General features: G+C 44.1%; 1 protein-coding gene and 1 long non-coding RNA gene across 7 annotated transcripts in view; one reads left to right on the top strand and one right to left on the bottom strand.

The window, feature by feature from the left end:
* The window catches only part of ALKBH6 (alkB homolog 6, nucleotide demethylase), a 116183-nt gene that overhangs the window by 3886 nt on the left and 88893 nt on the right, over positions 1–23404 (top strand). For 2 of the 6 annotated variants that reach the window (XM_085895886.1, XM_085895884.1), the window contains exon 2: positions 5365–5433. Coding sequence is in view for 3 of the 6 variants with exons in the window: in XM_085895884.1 (XP_085752010.1) it covers positions 5365–5433 (69 nt within the window). In the remaining 3 variants the exon portion in view is untranslated. Of the gene's footprint in view, positions 1–5364; positions 5434–6366; positions 7099–15068; positions 19687–23404 lie in introns of those variants that run through there. The other 4 variants (XM_085895883.1, XM_085895888.1, XM_085895889.1 and 1 more) reach the window with 4 other exon arrangements.
* LOC147020505 (uncharacterized) lies at positions 3237–4111 on the bottom strand. Its single transcript, XR_015062091.1, has 3 exons — positions 3971–4111; positions 3692–3749; positions 3237–3402 (listed from the first exon to the last, which is right to left on the bottom strand). It is a non-coding gene; the product is annotated as an uncharacterized LOC147020505 (long non-coding RNA).

Below are 23404 nucleotides of genomic sequence, written 5' to 3'. Positions count from 1 at the left end.
GTGAGATTGAGCGATTTATCACAATATATATCCTTAAATAAAACGGCCGTGTATTCCAAAGATAGAGAAGTGTTGATTTTATCTCCAGGTCATACAGAATTCACAGTTAAAATTAACATAAATTTTTATACAGAAGGGCGTTTCGTTTGCATGAGAATAGAACAATGGGGGTATGATATGAATGATTTCGAGTATAATTGGTCATTTAAAATTGACCTAAAAGACCTGAAGCAATTAAATCAGTCTCGTAAGCAAGAATATTATCAACTTGGTATGGAGAATGAGTTTTGTGGAGCCACGATTAGTAAACAACAAATAAAATTATTTAATAAGGGTAAATATAATAATGGTTTTGCCCTTGTTTTTTCATGAAAACAAGATTATATATAATAAGTTGGGAAATACAAAATGATTTAACTATGGGAAGATGGAGAGGTGTTTCGTGTCATAATATTATTCTAACATATATTTCTAATACATAAATGACAGCAAGAAGGCTTCAAGAAAATTATAATTTCTGTGTCCAAGCATACCTTCAAGAAAAGGGTATTCGGTATTTAATAAATATGTTCTACAACATAAGAATGAGGTATTTTCAATAAAAGATTGGCATTATGCTGATGTTGATAAACCAACAACTTTAGATTTAATTAGAATGTCAAATAATGAAACAATTATAAAGTTAAGAAAACGTAAGGCTCTTTTAGAAATTCAAAAGAAATTTTATTGGTTTCCTGTTGTAAAAAAAAAAAAAAAATTTGGATACAGGAATAACAAGAAATCCTGATGAATATATGTATGATGTATGGGGTGTAAGCGATTCAAGGATAGAAAAGGAGAGAGAGAAGGAAAGAGAGGAGAGGGAGGAAAGAGCGAGAATGAATGAATATGGAAACCAGTGAGATTAGAAAAGATTGGTGGTATTACAGAAAATAACTCAACCCACCGAGGAGGAAAACAAAGAATTGACAAGTCTATTCGCAGTATTTTCGACAAGACCGTTGACATCGTTTTCATGGAGAGGATATTGATGTTAATTAAAGTTTTTTTTTTTTTATCTTTTCTTAAATAAATGGAGGAGAGAGTGAAGGCATTTCTAATGATTATTTCTCTATTTTAAAAATGAAGATTCAAATGTGCATGTTGGAAACTAAAAAGGTTTTTGCACTCTGTCGGAATTTTTCTCATAAATAAATGAGTTATTGTCTCAAATGTAAAAAGAAAACTAATACTAAAAATATTTCATATTTTAAAAGTAAAAATAACAGGGTTATACAAAAAGGTATATGTTCGGTGTGTGGTTCAAAAAAAAAATCAATTTATCTCCAAACAAACTCTGAGGAGATATACAAAAGTTTTTATCTGGAAGTAAATTTACATCTACTGGAATACCGGGGGAATTACATCTACCAGGGTATTCTTTCTGTGGTCCAGGCACAAACTTGGAAAAAAATTAGATGAGGCAGACAATCGTAAACCATGGAGCAAACCCATCAATAGGGTTGATGAAGTGTGCATGAGGCACGATATTGATTATGGGAATACCACAACGTCGTAAGAAAAGCATGAAATCGTTAGAGAAATGTTGTATAATTTGTCTGATACAAAATCCAACCTTCAGAGAAAAAGTTGATCGGTTCATTGTGAAGAAGATGATCAGTGCTAAATTGAAACTTGGACTTGGAAATTCAAAAAACTTATAGGCTCTAATGATGTCATTAAGACTGAAGAGCAATTCGCTGATGAATTACATAAACCAATATTCACAAAGTTTCGTAGAAGGAAGGTTTATTCCAAGGAAGTTGATTATATCTGGTCCGCTGATTTGATTGAACTCAATTATGTTAAGGGGTACAAGTATGCTTTAACCGTTATTGATTTGAGGAGTATATATGCATGGGTTGTCCCTTTAAAAAACAAAACAGGTAATACTCTTATGTGAGCCTTTCAACAGATATTTAATAAGAGTAAGAGAAAACCTAAAAAATTGTCGACTGATGAGGGTAGAGAGTTTTATAACAAGACATTTATGACTTTTCTAAAAAAATAACAGTATTACGTTGTACAGTTCCTTTAATGAAGGGAAAGCCGTTGTTGTTGAACATTTTCATCGTACCTTAAAAGAGAGACTATATAAAAAATTCACACAACTCGGTTCACAACAATGGTCATCTTTTATTCAGGATATTGTGGAAAAGTATAATATAACAACACGATTCACACGTCAACAAATATGAAACCATCAGAAACATTTACAAAATTAAAATATGAAAAAGAGATTAATGTCAGAAAACCTAAGTTCAAAGTTGGTGATATCGTAAGAATATATAGGTGGAAATCTCATTTTGAAAAAGGTTATATTAAACGATGGACGAACGAACTTTTTTAAATTGTTTATGTAATAGATACGGTTCCTTGGACTGATAAGATATATGATTTTGAAGGGGAAGAGATTTTCGGTTCATTTTATTCACAGGAATTACAAAAGACAAAGATAAATTGAAATTTTTTGACTCTGCCCACACAAACCCCACCCACATAAACCCTGCCCACACAAACCCCACCCACATAAACCTTGCCCACACAAACCCCACCCACACACCCCACCACACACAAACCCCCCCACAAGCTCCACACAAAAACCCCACCCCACACAAGCTCCACACACACAAACCCCACACAAGCTCCACCCATATTCATCATATTCACATAATTAGTGATTAGTTAATTAGTTCCCCACACACAACATGTTTATTTAATTTAAAAAATTCTCCACCCATCCACACAGGCTCCACCCATCCACCCATCTCTCCACCCATCCATTTATCCAACAAACCTCATCCACATAAGCCTCATCCACATAAACCCCTCCCACATAAACCCAACCCACACAATCCCCACCCACATAAACCCTGCCCACACAAACCCCACCGAAGCCCCCACCCACATAAACCCCTCCCACACAAGCCCCACCCACATAAACCCTGCCCACACAAACCCCACCGAAGCCCCACCCACATAGGCCCCACCGAAGCCCCGCCCACATAAACCCCACCCACACAAGCCCCTCCCACACAAGCCCCACCCCACTCATCCCCCTGTGTGCCCCCACCTTTGACCCACCACCTCCCTCATCCCACACACACACGGGGAGGGGAGGGGAGGGGAGGGGGTGGGATGAGGTGGTGATGGGTCGTTGGGGGAGCGCACCTATCCCCCCCTCCCTCCCTCTCCTCTTCATGTCTTGATTCTTTTTTTGTAATTCAAAATCAAGTAATTGTAAACAAAACGAATATAATTAATCAAAATTGAAAATATTAAATATTCATTTGCGAGAATGTATAATCTTTCCCAGCAATCTTCTTCAGATGTCTTGTGATTTCGAAACTCAGACACCATATTCTGTTTTGAAACAAAAAGTGGAGAATAATTAGGTTTTATAAAGATAATAACATGGTAATATTAATAAGCCTGGTGTTGGTTCTAAGTTCAAGCCTCGTTGACCACTGAATTAACACACCAGGAGGCCGACTCAGCCTGTCATCCTTCCGGGGCCAATAAAATGAATTCCAGTGAACTGGCATAACCGCGTCCAAACTAATAATGCAACCAACATAAGGCGACATTCCAAAGAGAGTGATATTAATAAAAGAATAAATAAATAACTAAATAATAATTCAGAAACATTTACCTCCAGAAAATCATGTGTTGTACCAGATTGCTTCAACAGCTTATGTTGTGTGATCGAGCTGAAAAAAAAAAATAATGAGTCAAGGGTATAGATGGAGAGACAGATAGAGAGAGGTAGGTAGAAAGCAGACAGAGACAGACACGGAGAGATAGAGAGAGACAAACAGACAGGGACACACACACACACACACACACACACACACACACACACACACACACACACACACACACACACACACACACACACACACACACACACACACACACACACACGTCTCACCGTTGGTTTAATTCATTCGAGATCAGAGGCCATGATGAGACTTCGTACCAGTCATTAAAAATGTTTTTCAATTCTCTTCTAAGATCATTGACGTCTTCAATAAGAGCATTAATTTCATGCGCCTCATCGTGATATGTAAACTCCACTTCTTCCAAGGACCTGCCAGGAAAATATATATATATATATATATATATATATATATATATATATATATATATATACACACACACATCAGGATAATCACGATTTAATTTGTAATCAATTGCTTCATCGTTCAAAGAGGAACCCATACACAAGCTTACCAACTTTGTGGTGAGCTGTTTTCTTTGTCGGAAGAGAGTGAGTCCATGTCTCGTTTTTTTACCATTGGTACAAGGTGGCAAAGAGATCAGAGGCTGTGATAAGACTTCCTCTTCAATAAGAGCATTAATTTCATGCACCTCGTCATGATATGTAAAACTGCTCTTCTTCCAAGGACCTGCCAGGAAAAAAATATATATCAGAATTATCACAATTTAATTTATAATCAATTGCTTCATCGTTCAAAGAGGAACCCATACACAAGCTTACCAACTTTGTGGTGAGCTGTTTTGTTCGTCGGAAGAAAGATCGCTCATGTCTCAGTTGTAAAAATGAAAATCCCGTCTGGCAGAAACTTTGTCTGGCGAATCACTTATAAGGCAACAATGAGGAAATTGCCTAATCATCGGGTGTGGCGACAGGAAATGACGCTTCGGGCGAGACACCTTGGAAAATAATTGGGCGATATATTCTCAAATTGTATGAATCATTTTCAAAACATACTTAAAATGTCCTAAAAAGATTGATTAAACTTATGTTTAAAAGCCTGTTGGTGTTCTGATTTAAAATATAAACACGAGGCCTTGTCTCACAGAATGGTTCCTATTTTTTTCACAGCATGACTGTCCAAAAACACTTCCTCATTTTCACAGCACGACCGTGTCGAAAAACACTTCCTCATTTTCACGGCACGAACTGAAAACATTTGAAACAAAACTTTTTTATGGCGTGGTTTATGCACAAAAATGATATGCAACTCAGGAGGTGGTCAGATGAGATCAATGAGAGAAGTTTATCATTTCATAATGACGCAAAAGGGGTATCTTGAAAAATATGAAGATTCAAATGTTTTATTTTAAAATATTTTAGATGGGGATTATTGTGCAAAGAAAATGAAACTATTGAAGGAATTTGAGAATGAACAAATCTTTATAGGTTCAATGAATGAGCTTATATATATATATATATATATATATATATATATATATATATATATATATATATATATATATATACTGCAATATAATGTGTCTGAATAAATTATGCACCCAGAGCAATGAGCAACATGCATAAAGTGTATTTTTGATCTTTAGGTTCCTCCAACAGCCTATTACTGGCCTGATTTCATTGATGAGAAAGAGGAAAATTATCTACTGAAAAAGGTGAGTTTTAGTTTACTTTTGTGCTCCAATTAAACATTTTAAAGTGGAGTCATCGTCACCATTCTCTTCATATTGATACGGTTGTGGAAATTCACAGATCACCATTCAGGTTCCAAGAAGATCAGTTATGTCTAAGTTTGTGTCCAGGTTGGATTTCCCCACGGATGTGTAACGGGAATTATTCGTGTGCCGGCTGTGACTCTTGAGGTAGTGTTATTCTTTTCTGTCTTTTATTTGAAACAATTATCTCCTCACCACCTTCTCCACAACTGCCAACATCTCCTCGCCACCTTCTCCACAACCGCCAACATCTCCTCGCCACCATCTCCACAACCGCCAACATCTCCTCGCCACCTTCTCCACAACCGCAAACATCTCCTTCCCACCTTCTCCACAACCGCCAACATCTCTTCACCACCTTCTCCACAACCGCCAACATCTCCTCACCACCTTCTCCACAACCGCCAACATCTCACCACCTTCTCCACAACCGCCAACATCTCCTCACCACCTTCTCCACAACCGCCAACATCTCCTCACCACCTTCTCCACAACCGCCAACATCTCCTCACCACCTTCTCCACAACCGCCAACATCTCCTCACCACCTTCTCCACAACCGCCAACATCTCCTCACCACCTTCTCCACAACCGCCAACATCTCCTCACCACCTTCTCCACAACCGCCAACATCTCCTCACCACCTTCTCCACAACCGCCAACATCTCCTCACCACCTTCTCCACACCCGCCAACATCTCCTCACCACCTTCTTCACAACCGCCAACATCTCCTCACCACCTTCTCCACAACCGCCAACATCTCCTCACCACCTTCTCCACAACCGCCAACATCTCCTCACCACCTTAACTAACAACCGCCAACATCTGCTCACCACCTTCTCGACAACCGCCAACATCCCCTCACCACCTTCTCCACAAACAACAACATCTCCTCACCACCTTCTCCACAACCGCCAACATCTCCTCACCAACAACATCATCTCCACAAACAACAACATCTCCTCACCAACAACATCATCTCCACAAACAACAACATCTCCTCACCAACAACATCATCTCCACAAACAACAACATCTCCTCACCAACAACATCATCTCCACAAACAACAACATCTCCTCACCAACAACATCATCTCCACAAACAACAACATCTCCACAAACAAACACTATGGCATCCTCGACAGTGGCAAAGTGATCTCAAACACGGCCGTGTTGTGAAAGTGATCTCAACCACGGCTGCGTCTGACGGTGAGATCAGATCAGAACGGCGAAAGGGGTGGAGCCAGCCGGGGCTGAAAGTTCAAAGGTGAAAAAGGGGAGGGCGCTGATTTGTAGAGTCCCTTTATAGAGGGTCCGGAAAAATCTAGTCACGTGATTGCCTGGAGTCATTTTGAGTCCATCGCGGACAAGATCGGACGCACACCGGGCGCGTTTTAACGTTCCCGCTGTACGCAGCGTTCTCATTCGTGTTTTACAACGATTTTACGACAAAATGACAGGTTGTTGCGCCTTTGGGTGCACAGATAGAACGGAGAAGGGATTCAAGATGTATAGATTTCCATCAGATGCTAAAAGACGGAAAATCTGGGAGAACAGAGTCAGTCGTGTTGGATGGAAAGCAACTTCTTGGTCAGTTCTCTGCCAGGTCAGTGTGATGCTGGTAATGGTCTCATATGCGTATATTTGTGTGCTGCGAGTGAGACTGGCCTTTGCTTTGGCTTTCCAGGCTTGTTATCCATTGCTCGTGGATTAATTAGCACTTGAAGGGGAAGGCATCTTTATTTAAAATTAAGTTTGAGTCTTCGAGGTAGATCAATTAATATAGGGTCTAGATCATGTCTCCAAAGTTAGACTCAGACTCAAAGTCAAAACAAAGACGAATGAACGGAGAACGGATCCGGGCTAACTCGGCCCACGGGTTAACATGGCCCACTCTTCAAAGGCAGGGTTAGGGTCAACACTAACCCTAATTCTGACCCTAACCCTAAACCTGACCCTAAACCTAAATCTAACCCTAACCCTAAACCCTAACCATAACTTTTAAGAGTAGGTTATACCAAAGATATAAAATCTATTGGTGTGGGTGTAGACTGCCAGATCTCAGGATACGAAACAGGTCGACACCCCATCGAAGCATAGAAGGGAACCCATCTAACTTCGGAGTGTAGAATGGTCGGGAATGGCTTTTACCTTCAGGGAATGAGGAAAACATGAGGGAAACATCAGGGAAATGCGGGAAACAGGGTATGAGGGGGCTGGGTGGGGTGGGCTACTCTCTTTTTGGTGGGATTAATATATGATCGGTAACATGCATCAAAGTTTAGATTAATAATTTAAATATGAAAATTAAACAAACACAAATATATACCCACTCATGATAAGGTCAAACAACTGCAGAAATACAAAGATAACTGTTAACATTGTATTGTACATGTATAAACAGGGAGGTGAGAGTTCGAGTCTCGCTCTCGCCTCCCTGATATTAAAATGAGGCTGAAATAAGCAGCACGTGGACTTGTCGAGTTCATTCCTTCTTTGTCATGATTCTAAATGTCTGTGACTGTTAAATCACAACCAGCTCTGTGAATTTCTTCTTTATCATATGGCTCTTAGTTATCATAAATCTTCTATTTTGTTATCTTCACAAAATTTGTCCATTATCAACATGGAAAAGACCATTCCCATCTCTCATACATAGACAACATAATGGAATACACGGTTCAATGAACTAGCGCCATACGGCGGCTCCGCACGCGCACCGCACTGAATGGACTCAAAATGGCGTCAAATCGTTAGTTGTCGCTACTCTCTCTATAAAGGGACTCGACTGATTTGGGGCGATGAAGCCCAGAGCGATCCTCCCCTCTGGGCTATAAAAAGGCGCGTTTCAACGCCGAGAGCGTTGTTGGTCGGTGGAGGCGGTCGAGTTGGAGTCGGGACAAGTCGCCAGCAAGCTACGTAACGGTCCGAGCGATCTGGCCCCGAGTCGGTCGAGCGACGCTGAGGAGTGAGCGGGCTCTTAAAGAGCATCAACTCGAAAAGAGCAAGGCCCGTTCGCTCCTCTGAAGCGTCGTCGGCCAGGCCCGATCGACCAGGCCGCACTGCTAGGCCCTGGACCAACCAAGCCGCCGTTACAACAGCTGCCGCGTTGACGACGAGACAGATACGGAGGGTCGCTGACCAAAGGATCCATCGAGTCACCACGAAGGTGGCAAGGTAACCTGCCCGGCCTCTCGGAGCTCCTTCGGTCATCCCAGTTCCGAGGAACATTAAAGGCTTACGGGCCCTGTTCTTTCTTTCTTTCTTCCTTTCGTTTTGCATGAAAGTCTGTGGCACCTTGTCCGTAAGTAGAATTGTTGTAAGTGCATGTACATAATAAATAGATATCGGCTGTAGGTTTTTACTCGTGTCTTATCCCCTCTCCCCATTCATTGCATTGCTTACGTGTGCAAATAAATGTTCCCCATTTTTGAATGTCACCTGCTCGTTGCGTCCCTTCCTCCATTGACTGCCATAATTGCGTTCGGAATAATTAGCTGGCTGATTAATAGCCGATAAAACGTACATCTGGTCCGACGGGGCTTGGCGATTTAAAACCGCTCGGCAATCGCAAACAGAATGAGCTGCTTAAAGCGGCTCGTTTTCGTGCAGGCTCCGTTGAGGTGTAAACTCCCGGCATTTCTGTCTGCACGAATAATTAGGTATATCGACAATTCGGCGATTGACCCTGTAGCGCGTGGACAGAAGAGTTGGCTGGTTTATGGTGTTGTTAACAACACCCGTAGCTAGGTTTCGGCGTTAATCTGAAAGCTCCGACTGGATTTCTCGTTTGGTGGGCGCGCGTGGACGCAATTGAGCTAAAGGCGGTCGCCCGTATGCCGGATGGGCGGAAATCCACAACAATATATATATATATATATATATTTTTTTAATTATAAAAATTATATATGTATACACTAACAAATGCAATCCATCTCTTCGCTGACAGGTCAATAAAGTGGGGAGGGTGGGGGACAGAGACCGAGGCACAGGTGTTTGAGAGGAGAGTGCTGCATTTTATGAGGAGACGGGTAGGGAAGAGGGGGAAAAAAAGACAGGTGAGGGTGGAGATGGGGTTAGTAAAGAGAATGATATGTGAGGCTTAATGACCGAACACGAAAATGATAACAACAAAACGTGTCAGAACAGCTGTACACACACCAACACAACAGAGTTTGTAAAGTAATCTGTTGGCACATCTGCAAAAACTTTGACATTCCAATTCCAGAGAATTTGTGGGAAAATGAACCCAAAGCAATCACTGAAAACATTGAAGCTCGTTCACCTCCGACCTTCTGATCCCATCGGGCGTGAACATCGAAAACAATGCATTGCAACCAGATATCATACTTGGTTGCAAAAAAAGAGAAGAAGGCATTGCGAATTGAGGAGTTAATACCGGTGATTTTGGATTAGATGCAGAAATCAAGAAAATGACCAAATACCAAGATCGCAAGCATAAAGTGAAAAGATCCTGGAAGCTGAAGAATGCCTAAGTTGTACCAGTGATGATTAAGAACCTCATGGGAATGATGAAGAAGAACCTCAGAGAGATATTAAAAACCATCCCTGGGAATATCACTACAAACAAACTACAGTTGGAAGCCGTCCATGGCTCAGTAACGATCCTGAAGAGAGCCCTCGGCACAAACCTTTGAAAACAGAAAACTTCACAGCTTGGTCCGTGAATTGTAACCCCTTACCAAAATGAAGGTTGACTTCTGGTTCTTGGTTTGGAGCGTTGGCAGGTCTCCTTCGGGGCTCCCTGCTGACAATGTCAAAGTTAAGTGTCCGGTCGTTATCTGTCCCGCTTTAACTATTTATTTTCTCACCCACATGTTACTGTGTGTTCCTATTTCGGTTTTGTTTCAAAAATCATGCTATTTTGTGAGATTTCGTCGAACTTGTCTTACTGGGTGCTTGAGGCCTATCCTTGAGGCTTGAGGCCTTCCCTTTGTACCCCATGGTGTACGATCGTGTTTATTTGGTTTTTTTCTCCCATTATCTTCAATTTCTATCTTCCCACTTTCTTAACGTCCCCCATCCCTCCCAACTAATCACTCTATTTCTTATCTTAAATCAAAAAATAAATAAATAACGCTACCTTTCTCCGAATCTTCTTCTTTTTCTTCTTCTTCTTCATCTCTTCTTCTTCTTCATCTCTTCTTCTTCATCTCCTCTTCTTCTTCCTCTTCTTCCTCTATTTTTTTTTCTACAACACTTCCATGACCTACTCTGTTGAAACATCTCTCAAACCTTAATAATAATAACAAAAACGATCTCCTATGCTTCATCTTCCTCTTTCACACATGTTGTTCTCTTTACTGTATCATAATGCACTACACTCTTCTGCTATTTAAACAGACTGCTCTCAATTCGACCTTTCCTTCACACCTTGCCTAAAAAATCCAACTGTTACAGCGTTTCTTCTCTCCATTCTCTGAATTCACCTTTATTGCATCCCTCAAATGTGTTTAATCGCATAACTGACCTAAAACTTTTTAAAACCCCAGTTTGCTATGAATGTTAGCTTTCCATCAAACATTCTTTTTTTTCCAACTTCAGTGCCAACTCACTCCTCTCACTCCTCACTCTCAAAGCAACCATCCCATTCTTCTCCCTCCAAGCCTCCCTCTCACCTCTCTCAAAAACAACCCCTCACCTTTCTCCCACCATTCATCCCCCACTCTCATCCTTCCCAAAGTTTCCCCCCCTCCCATCCATAAAGCTGCCTCCTTCCACTGCCCTCTCACCTCCATCTCTTCACTCCATCTCCTCAAATCCTCAACTGCCTTCTTCCCCCTCTCTTGTCCCCCCTCTCCCCCAGCGCCACCGAGCCTTTTCTCCTCCTCATTCGTCCCCCTCCCCAAGCTATTCTGAAATCCCCCACACTCTTTCAACAACCCTCCTTACTTCCTCCCCTCGTCCCTTGTCCTACCCTCCCCCTCCCCCACCCCCTGCACCCAAAGCCTCCTCCCTTACCTCTTCATTAAAAGTATGGACCTCAAATATCCGGGCCTTCGCTCAAACCTTTCAGATCTTTCCATACAGGTTGCCACTGACAAACTAGACATAATCTGCCTAACAGAAACTTTCCTCCCCCAAGACGTGTCTGACTCCCAAGTATCTCTCCCTGGTTACTCCCTCCTCCGGTTTGACAGACCTGAGCCTCACCCTGGTGGAGGAGTTGCTCTCTTCATCAAAGACTCTATTCCTCACTCTCCATGCACTGCCCTCACTCCCCCACACCCCCAGGAACACCTCTGGCTACGGCTTCCCCTCCACTCCCACCTCGTGTTTATATGTGTACTGTACAGTCCACCGAGCAGTGAGACTCTATCTACACCTCACTATCTGAAACCATGGACCAACTTCAATCTTCTCATCCAAACTCTCTCTTCCTCATATGTGGCGACTTCAATTGTCATCATACCAGTTGGCTTGGTGTGGGTACCACTCTCACCTGGCACCTCAGCAAAAGCTTTCTGTGACTCATTGGGACTGACTCAATCGGTCAACTTCCCGACCCGGATCTCAACCAATGGTACTCCATCTCTTCTGGATCTGATTTTGACAAATTTCCCTGACAATATCTGCTGCTTTTCCTCCGCTCCAATTGGTTCTTCTGACCACGTCCTTGTCAAAGTGGACATCTCTCTGGCTATTATCAGTGAACCACCTCACCGCCGTCGAGTCTGGCATTTCACTAAAGCCGACTGGCAGGGTCTCCAAGCATCCCTCAAACTTAGACTGGTCTCCTATCGCTACTTTCTCCAACATCAGCTCATCCTGGGAATTCTTTCAAAGAAACTTGCTCTTCCTCATGCACAGATTTATCCCCTCTCGTCTTCAGTTGTCCTACCCTTCCTCCCGCCCTTGGTTTACTGAAGATTGTGGCGAGGCAGTTGTTCTGAAACAACTTGACTTTGCCTCATGGAAAGCAATCCCAACTGAGGGCAATCTCAATTCCTTCCACAAAGCTTGGAACAAGTGTGTATCTACCCTCAGGAGAGCCAGAAAGCAACATCTTTCTCATTTCAAGTCTGAACTCTCAAACCTCTCTCCCTCTTCAAAATCCTGGTGGCGTCTAATCAAAAATGTTTCTGGTATATGTTCCCCTCCATCCCTCCCTAACCTCAAATGGCTGCACTGCTGATACCGCATGTGAAAAAGCTGAATGCCGAAACTCAGTGTTTGCAGCTAAATCTTGTGTCCAAAACCCATCACTTTCTCTCCCCACCTTACCCAGTCGCACCCAACTGTCCCGGGACTCTGTGTCTTTTTTTCCTGACAAGGTGGAGAGCTTGCTGTCAAACCTCGACTCAGATTCTGCAACCGGTCCAGACGCCATCAGCCCACGTGTCCTCAAAGCCTGCTCTTCTGTTCTTGCTCACCCTCTCTCTCTGTTCTATCCACCCTCTCATTTGCTCAAGGTCATCTGCCATCTGCTTGGAAATCAGCAAACATCACTGCCCTGCACAAAAAGGTGCAAAAACAGATCCCTGCAACTACAGACCAATCAGCCTTCTCCCAATCATCAGCAAGGTTATGGAATCTATCATCGCTTCAGACATCAGATCCTTCCTCTTCTCCAATGGCTTGATTTCTGATCATCAATTTGGTTTCAGACCAGGTCACTCTACCCTGGATATGCTGCTTCTGCTCTCCCACAATGGATGGAAGCCCTCAATGCTAGACATGAAATCAGAGCCATATCCCTCGACATATCGCGTGCTTTTGACACACTCTGGCACCCTGCCCTGCTCACCAATCTCTCTTCCTTTGGTATCCAAGTCCATCTCCACTCATGGCTCGCAGACTTCCTCTCCTGTCGCAGTCACCATGTGGCCCTAAATGAAGTTCTTTCATCCCCCCTTCCTGTCCAGGCTGGAGTTCCTCAAGGTAGCGTTCTGGGCCCTGTTCTCTTTCTGGTTTTCATCAATGATCTCTCCGACTCTGGAAAATCCTCTATATCTCTTTGCTGATGACTCCACCCTCTGCCGTACCATCGGTCATCCCTCAGACCGGCAAGCAGCAGCTTCTTCGCTCACTGCAGATCTGGATAAAATCACAAACTGGTCCAACACGTGGAACATGTCTTTCAATCCGGACAAATCTCACACTCTCACTATGTCTCTTCGAAAGGACCGTTTTGAAAACCCCCCCATCAACTTTCTCAACAATCCTCTGGAAGAATACCTTTCTTTCAAGCTTCTGGGTCTCACGATCTGCCATGACCTTTCCTTGGAAAACCACATTTCAAACCTCGCCTCCAAAGCCAGTCACCGACTGGGAATCCTCCGTCGTGCAAAGTCCTTCCTCGGCCCACCTGAGCTCCTGACCACTTACAAAGGTTTTGTCCGCAGCCTTATGGAGTACTGCTCTCCCCTCTGGGCTGGTGCTTCTGCCTCCCACCTTTCTCGGTTTCTCTAGAAACCAAGGCATTTCGGATCATTGGCATCTCCCACAATGAGGCTGAGTCTTTGGGCCTCTCACTCAATCACCGCAGGTTGGTCGGTGGTCTTTCTGTCTTCTACCGTCTCCTCTCCAGCCTCGCCTCCCCTGCTCTCTCTGCGATTTGTCCCCACCACATTTCCGCAGGGCGCTCAAGGTCTGCCAACAACCCCCTTCTGGTAAAACTACCAAAATCACGAATCACTGCTCACCTTCACTCTTTCATTCCTCTTTTTTCCCGCCTTTGGAATGAGCTCCCTCACTCTATTCATTCCCATTCTTCCCTCCAGGCCTTCAAAACAGCTGTTCACCACCACTTCTTATCACCCTCCCATCCAAATCCTCAATCTTTTCTACCCATGATAATCCACCCAAACCCACCTCCTTCAAATTCCCTGCTTTCCTACCTGAAAGTCTCTGTAATGTCCATCTTCTATTCCCCATGTTCCCCATCCCATCCCTCTCCCTTCCGCAGATCTCCTCATGTCTCTGTTTCCTCCTGTTTTGTCCTTCCCACTCCCTCCCCTCTTGTCTCATGCTCCCTTTGATGTGCGTTGTGTGTTTGCTCTCATATGAGCCTCGACAAGGTATACAAAAAAATAAACATGGATACTTACAGCCCACCCTGGGAGGACTCCATTCCACATTCTGAAACCTACTCATATGTGCATACATACACACACGACGGTGGATACTTTGAGACCTGGGAGGGATCTGTTCCACCTTCTGAAACCCACATATTCAAAAAAACTTCACAGCTTGGTCCATGAATTGTGACCCTTTACTGAAATGAAGGTGGATACGTTGAGCATGAACTGGGAGGACTCCATTCCACATTCTGAAACTTTGAGACTTGGGAGGGATCCGTTGCACATTCTGAAACCCTCAGATGGAGAACACACACACACACACACACACACACACACACACACACACACACACACACACACACACACACATACACACATACACACATACACACATACACACATACACACATACACACATACACACATACACACATACACACATACACACATACATACGCACGCACGCACGCACGCACGCACGCACGCACGCACGCACGCACGCACGCACGCACACACACATACACACATACACACATACACACATACCCACATACACACATACACACATACACACATACACACATACACACATACACACATACACACATACACACATACACACATACACACATACGACAAACACAAAGATTTACCTTCAAACAGAGTTCTTTGAAAGAGGAATTGAAGTGGGAAATTAGCAAAATTCAATTGAAAAATATATCAAGGCCCAGAACGCAAAATGTCGATCTTTGCTCTCAACCTTCACAACCAGATGACTGCAAACACGTGGTCGGATGGACCTTTTTGTTTGTATCCCCCGCCGTGTGGCAGAAGGGGGATATTGTTGTCACCCAGGTCGTCCAGCTGTCCCTCCGTCCGGGCGTCAGCATTTATAGCTGTGAGTGCGATAACTCATAAACTCTTCGCCATATCGATTTGAAATTTGGGTCACACATGTACCACCTGAAAAGGAAGACCCCTATTGATTTTGGGCATGGCCGGATCCAAAATGGCCGACTGGGGCGGCCATCTTGAAAAAAATGTTTTTTGTAATAAATGGAAAACCGCTTATCTGATTTCAATTATTTTTGGTTACTACGTTCCTCACCCTTGGGGAACTTTTTTTGAGATGATGACTAAATGGTGTCTTGCTTCCAGTTCACCTCCCTCATTATCTGGAATACGTATGACCTTTTTCATTCAATGGTGGGGGATTCCCCCATCTCTGATGGTATATTTAGGGCTTCAAGCCAAATGGCTGAAGCCCTATTGAAATCGTTAGTATTATAGTTATTCTACTGACCGATTTTTGTGGTGGATCTGGAGGGAAAACGTTTCGATGAAATTCAACGAAACTTAACACCATAATTACTCTCCACCTGAAGTTTATACTTTGAAACATTTAATGACGTAGGTCATGTGGTATAGCGGCCATATTGGATTATCTCCAAAACCTAAATACATCTTCTCCAGAACGGATAAAGTGACAGCCTCAAACTTTTGCACACATTTGCTACGTTCCAAGGGAATGTTAAGTTGTTAATTTGGTCCAAATCGTTATCTAATTTATATGATTTAAAATGATGCCGATTCGCCTCATTAAATATGCAAATGAGAGTTGAAAAAATTTAATGACAGGTTTAGATATAATAGGACATAAACAGGGGACTCCCAATATGTTTATACTATGTCTGTGTTTGACCCCAGTGAGGCCCCAGAGCCCCCCAAAGTTGAAAATCACCCAATTTTGATATGTCATAAAATGAAAACACTTGGATGAAATTCAATGAAACTTAACCATGTAATAACTCTCCACCTGAAGTTTATACTTTGAAAATTTTGATGATGTCGGTCATGTGGTATGGCGGCCATATTGGATTTTCTCGAAAACATAAAAACATCTTCTTCTCCAGAACGGATAACCCAACAGCCTCAAGCTTTTGCACGAATGTCCGATGTTCCATGGGAATGTTAAGTTGTTAATTTGGTCAAAATCGTTATTTAATTTATACGATTTAAAATGATGCCGATTCGCCTCATTCAATATGCAAATGAGAGTTGAAAAAATTTAATGACATATTTAGATAGGACATAAACAGCGGACTCCAAATATGTTTATACTATGTCTGTATTTGACCCCAGTGAGGCCCCAGAGCCCCCCAAAGTTTAAAATCACCCATTTTTGAAATGTCGTTAAATGAAAACAACAGTTGGATGAAATTCAATGAAACTTAACCATGTAATAACTCTCCACCTGAAGTTTATACTTTGAAAATTTTGATGACGTAGGTCATGTGATATGGTGGCCATATTGGATTTTATCCAAAATCTAAAAACATCTTCTTCTCCAGAAGGGATAACCCGACAGCCTCAAACTTTTGCACACATTTGCGATGTTCCATGGGAATGTTAAGTTGTTAATTTGGTCGAAATCGTTACATAATTTATATGATTAAAATGATACCGATTTTCCTCATTAAATATGCAAATGAGGGTTGAAAAAACTTAATGACAGATTTCGATAGGACATAAACAGCGGACTCCAAATATGTTTATACCATGTCTGTATTTGACCCCAGTGAGGCCCCAGAGCACCCCAATGTTTAAAATCACACATTTTTGACATGTCGTAAAATGAAAACTAAAGAAGAGAGAGCTATAGTGACCGCACATTCTGGAAGATATTTTAACGTTCTACAAGTTCGCCATTTACATTAATAAGCAAATGTGTAGTTATTGGACTTTTTGGGGGATTTAAAACTTTGTCCAGCCTCGATTTGTCCAATGTGAAGTTTCTTTCTTTATCATGTATTGCTGTAGGCTTTACAATCATTCATTGATATAACATTAGGGACACCGGAGCGAGACCCCATTGCAGACTCGGTGCAAACTGAAGTCCTTTGACATCGGATGCATGCCTTGCTGCCCGGGATTACTGGTTTACCAGTTTTAATTTTATATTTGTATCCATGTCAAAGTAAGTGGTGGATTATATTAAGAGATCACATAAAAGGTTAAAAAACTCTCCTGTAAAAATAAAATTGCACATTTTCAGCGGATGAGAAACCTCCCAAGACACCAACCGCACGGCACCGCAGGACCCAACACAGGCGGAAACATACGTCTGTTTAATCAATGTTCCCTTGAGAGCACGGATACTTTTCCCGAAACGAACAACCAAGCGGCTTGGAGAGTGCTCACCAAGTGGCTTAAGCACTCCAATGAAACGGTTGCTACGAAATGGCTAGTTTGGCACGCGATTAGAAACACATTTAACATACAGCTCCCAGAGACGCACAAAATGTCAAGCCAAGAACGCTGACGTCTCCTGATGTTTATAAGCATGGCAATATACCCTGCGATTTGTAGCTATGATGAACAGGCATTCGATAATATGAGTGAGGAAAGTGAAAACAACAACTTTATCCTTAAGAAATCGTTGTGGCCTGTTCCAAGTAAAGGCATAGTTGAGCAGGCCAAAAAACATGGCAGCTTCATAGCCCAGCGAGATTGTCCAGGAAATTCCTTAAGACTCAGAGAGTGAGGTGGCCGAGGATCACCTGATTAAGGATATAATTAAATAAGGCCGTTAATTATCTTCAAAAGGGGTGTTTTAATTAACCCAAACACCCAGTTTTCACTCTTGCACTTCCTTGGAGTTTTCTTAGTATACATGCAAAGTTTTAGGCTACTAGATTTTATAGTTTTGGAGTTATGGAGGAGACACACACACACATTGACACACACTGCCTTTTATTTGTATGTATTGTTGTGGTTTCCACTCATACGGCGTGCGAGCGACCGCTTTTAGCTAATCGTGGCCGCGCGCCCACCGGACGGGCAATCCTAGTCGCAGCTTTCGGATCAACGCCGAAATCAAGCTCCGGGGGGTGTTTTTAACCACACCGTAAATCAGCCAACTCTTCTGTCCACGCGCGACAGGGTCCGATCGCCGAATTGTCGATTTACCTAAGCATGCGCGCAGACAGAAATGCCAGGGATTTACACCTCAACGGAGCCTGCACGAAAACGAGCCGTTCTTAAGCAGCTCGTTCCGTTTGCGATTTGCCGAGCAGTTGTATATCGCCAAGCCCCATCGGATCCGATTACTTTATCGGCTATTTAAAAGCCAGCTAATATTCCGTACATAATTACAGCAGCTCAATGGAGGAAGGTGACGCAACGAGCAGGTGAACATTCAAACGATGACATTTATTTGTCACGTATGCAGATAAACAAGCACGTATGCAAGGAATGGGGTTAGGGACAAGACACGAGCAAACAAAGACCTACATTATGTATCTATTTATTATGTAGACAATCACTTAACCACAATTCTACTTAGCGGACACGGCGCCACAACTTTCATACAAAGAAAATCCCAGGAAAGGAAAGGGCAGAACAGGACCCGTAGGCCTTTAATGTTCGCGGAGCTTTGGAGACCGAAGGAGCTACGTGAGACCGGGCTGGTTACCTGCCACCCTCGTGGTGACTCACTGGGCGACCATCGATGTTCCGTCAACACGGTAGTTGGTGTAATGGCGACTCGGTTGATCCGGGCCTTGCCGTGCGGCCTGGTCAATCGGGCCTATCCGACGACGCCTCAGAGGAACGAACGGGCCTTTGCTCTTTCAAGAGTTGATGCTCTTTTATGAGCCTGCCCGTTCCTCAGCGTTTGCTCCGTCGTCCGCGTTTCGCTGGCTGGCGACTTCTCTCCGGCCGTCACCACCGACCCACAGTTCGGCACGGTACTGCAGGCTTCGCTGCGCTCCGATGACCCCGACTGCCCTCCACTGGACTCGAACCTTGGTGCTCTCCACCCCGACTCTAGCTCGACTCCAGACAGACTTTACTCCGAACCCCGACAGACTCCTCACAGACTACTCGCTTGGCGTTCCAGCGCGCCTTTTTATGGAGTCCGGGGGGAGGGGGGGTGAGTTTGATCTTCCACCTTCGACCTTTCACCCCCCGCTGGCTCTGCTCCTTTTGGTGTTTTGATCCGATCTAGTCGCCAAACGCGGAGAGGTCGGACGTTGTGGAAATCATCTGCTCCCACCCCAACGAGGGAGTCCCCGCGCCTATCGGCGGAGATGCCGTTCGTTGGGATTCGCCGTGGCTGGCGAAAAGATGGCGGCGCAATGGAGATGAAGGTGAGGCGATGTTCGTTTGTGGAGATGTTGTTGAGGAGATGTCGTGGTGGGGATGGCGTGGTTGTTGAGATGTGGTTGGTGAGATGCGGTTGTGGTTGTTGAGATGCGGTTGTTCTAAAATAAAGATAGCAAAATAATAATACTACCTCAAAGATCACAGCCCGGTTACACGAATAAATTCCCTTTAGACATTGGTGGGGAAATCTAATCTGAACACGCACTCATCGACATAACTGATCTCTGGGAAGCCTGAATGGTGTTCTGTGAATTTCCACAACTGTAACAGTATGTATGTGTGTATATTTATGTATGTATGTATTTATTTATTTATTTATTTATTCCTACTGGTTGCTTTCAATTGTCTGGTGGTTTAACTTGTACAAAGTGCCATTTGGATGCAAGAACCACTTTAGCTTCCATCCTCCTCCTCCCCCTAATGCAGCACAAGGCTGCGGGTCGCATCATTGTCTGAGGGCACGTCTGTGCCGCTGATGCAATGCCCCTATTACCACACCGGTACACATTCGTCGACTCGGAAGGATGACAGGCTGAGTCAACCCCATCTGGTGTTAATTCAACAGCTGACATGGGCTCAAACTCAGGACCCTCAGGTCCCAAGCCAGCCACCCTAACCTTTAAGCCAACACCAGGCTAGCTTCCATGAGAAAAGTGTTCTCTTCTTCCTTCCTTCCTTCCTTCTTTCCTTCTCTCTTCATTTGTTTTTTTTTCTTCTGCTTTTCTGTCCATAGCTTTGGAACAGGTGAATTAATCTTGATGAGAATGATTGCCGATTTGACTGCAAATTAACCGATTTAGGTTATGATTATTTATTGGACCTCTTGATTACATTGTCAGATTTTGTCCACCAGAGGACACTCCATCCACATTGACCCTATTAGCTGAAAATCCCCTTGTCTTTTCCTCGTATCTTTTGAGTGGGATCGAGCTTGTTGTCCCGACCCTACCACGAATATACACTTTGCGTAGCGATGTATATGCCCGAAACAGAATTTGTATAATAACCTGTCACTTGTTGAGGATCAAGCACTAACTCCGTTACACACACAAAAAAATTCTTTTTTTCAATAATCTTTAGATAACATGTTCTGTTGTCTTATTTTATGAAAACCATGATACCACATTCATTATGAATTGTACATACCAAAGCGAGCAGGCATATGCAGCCATTTTTATACGCCCGATATATATATTGTTGCGGATTCGCGCCCGCCGGCGTGCGAACGGCCACGTAACTCGAATCGCGGCACGTCGCCCACCGGACGGACAATCCCGTCGTGACCCTCTCGGACTAACGCCGGGAACTAGTCACGGGTGGACCTTTCGGCCTCACCACGATCGTGCCAATCGGCCCCCCGCGTGGGATAGGGTTGCTCGCCAAATTCGACCTACCTAAGTACCCACACGGAGGGTAGACCGGGCGATCGCACCTCGCCGCAGGTCGACTTCGGACACGGGCCACTTTAAGCGACCCGTTCCGTACTATCGGGATAACCGAGCGGTGTTATCGTCGGCCTCGACGGTTCGATTAATTATCGGGCGTTTTAGCCCACGACCAACCCTTTACGTGAAGTAAGATGGAGATTCAATAGAGGAAAAGACGAAGCGAAGCGGGAAAACAGTTCAACATGAAGCACATTTATTTCACGATGAACGGAAAGCACACATATACAATTACACCAAAAGCAAATGTAAAAGAAGAAGAAACCCAATATTACACAAAAAGCAAATATAAAAGAGAAACACAATGCAGATCTATTACCGACTACGCGAGCACACGGCAACACTTATGCAGTTTTACTTCACAGACGGCGCCGACAACACATATACCCAAAGCAAAAGAAAAGGACCACCCTCAAGGATGAGGCGGGCCTGGGGCCGAGACTGCGTCGGGCCTACCCGTCTGGTGATGAGCCGCGAAATGGCGCTGGCGCCCCGACTCCGCGGGCCTCGCTGGGACTGCCTGGTATGGGGTGGGGACGGGGCCCCCTTCTCGCACTATCTCAGCGTGGGGGGGAAACAGGAGGGGGTTGTTGATGCTCGGGGGATGGAGGATATCTCCCCGTCTCGGGTCCCGCGACGAGCGTCTCCACCACGACCTCGGTCGCGCCGCCGGCCTCTCCCTCCGCAGCTCCCCGACTCCGACACGAGCACCCCCTCGACCGCCCTCGCCGCTGCCACCTCTCCACAGCTCCGTCCTCTTCACTCTGACTACTACCACTTCTTCCCAGCTCCACCGACAACTCTCTTGACTGACGAACGCAGCCCCTTATATCCCCCGTGGCCTCGCTCCTTCACCTTCGACCCTTTACCTCCGACCCTTTACCTCTAACTGGCTCCCCATTGGACCGAGGAAAAGTGGGCGTGAATGCTTTTTGATCCATGAATTTGCATATAGCGACCACACTCCAACGTACCTGGAGGCGGGGCCAAATCGCCCCACGCTCACCGATAGGACGGAACAGAAGTGGGCGTGAGTCGTTTTTGATCCGTTTTCTTCGGAAAGGCCGGCGCTTTTGCACCCCTGCTCGGTGCGCGCCCTGCACGAGTCCAGTATCGGTGCCCACAAGCGGCGTGGGAATGACGGTGATGCTATGGTTGCGAGGGCGAGTTGTGACGGTAAAGGTCGTGGCTGTTGTTGTGAAGCGGCGTTGCGGTTGGTGGTTGTTGTGTGATGGCTGTTGAGACGTGCTTGGTGGTGGTAGTAATGGCGGCTGGTCCAAAATAAAGATAGTAAAAGAAAAACGGCTATCTAGAAGGGTCGCAGCCCGAATTAATGACATTTATTCCCTCGAAACAACGGGTTTGGGCCTAACTACACATATACTTACAGAGATATCTCACCTAAGGGACCTGAATGGTGGTTTGCGAATTTCGTCAACCACAACAATATATATATATATATATATATATATATATATATATATATATATATATATATATATATATATATATATATATATATATATATATATATATATATATCGGGGCGTATTATGTGATGTCTGTCTGTCTGTCTGTCTGTCTGTCTGTCTGTCCGTTCGTCCGTTGCTGTCCACACTCTAACTCCCAAAGTTTTCAACTTTCACGTTTCATATTTGGTACATAGGTCCAGACTGTGGAGACCGTGTGTCCCGTCATACGTTCGTCATCTAAAGTGGTTGCCATGGCAACCAGGCTGCTGTTTTCCATGTCGTAGTACAATTCTGTATATACCTTCTTGTTCGGGCATATATTGTGCTCACTTGCACTCTTGTTAGAATTCAGACAGTGGTGTAAATTGTCATAAGAAAGATAAAATTTAATTGTGCAGCAAAACGACTAATCAGTATCTCATCTGAACGAAATGGGTATGCTTCTCTTCCTCCTCCTCCTACTTCTTCTTTTTCTTGTCGTCATCGTCCTCCTTCCAGCACATGGTTGCGAGTAGCATCATTTGCTGAGGGTGCAGCTGTGCCGCTGACATTCTAACTATGTAAGTTAGAAATGTAATTTGTAATTCTGTCACGATACTGGCGATTGTTCACCGACTCTTCGGGAAGTTTACTGGCCTGCCTGCAAAACACCAGGATGATGGTTTGAAGGTTATGGTTCTTGATTATCAATGAAGTTGGATCTGGCAACAAATAGGAGCCAAAACAGGTTTCCCCTTTTTAAAGAAAAGTTTTGGAGCCAACAGCTGCTGTGGGAGGGGGGAGGG

The sequence above is a fragment of the Eptatretus burgeri genome, chromosome 9, assembly GCF_056783735.1.
Source record: "Eptatretus burgeri isolate ZD-2024b chromosome 9, Ebu_testis_v1, whole genome shotgun sequence".
Classification (NCBI taxonomy): domain Eukaryota; kingdom Metazoa; phylum Chordata; class Myxini; order Myxiniformes; family Myxinidae; genus Eptatretus; species Eptatretus burgeri.
The sequence above is the reverse complement of the archived record's forward strand: the minus strand, read 5'-3'. Positions and strand labels throughout refer to the sequence as shown.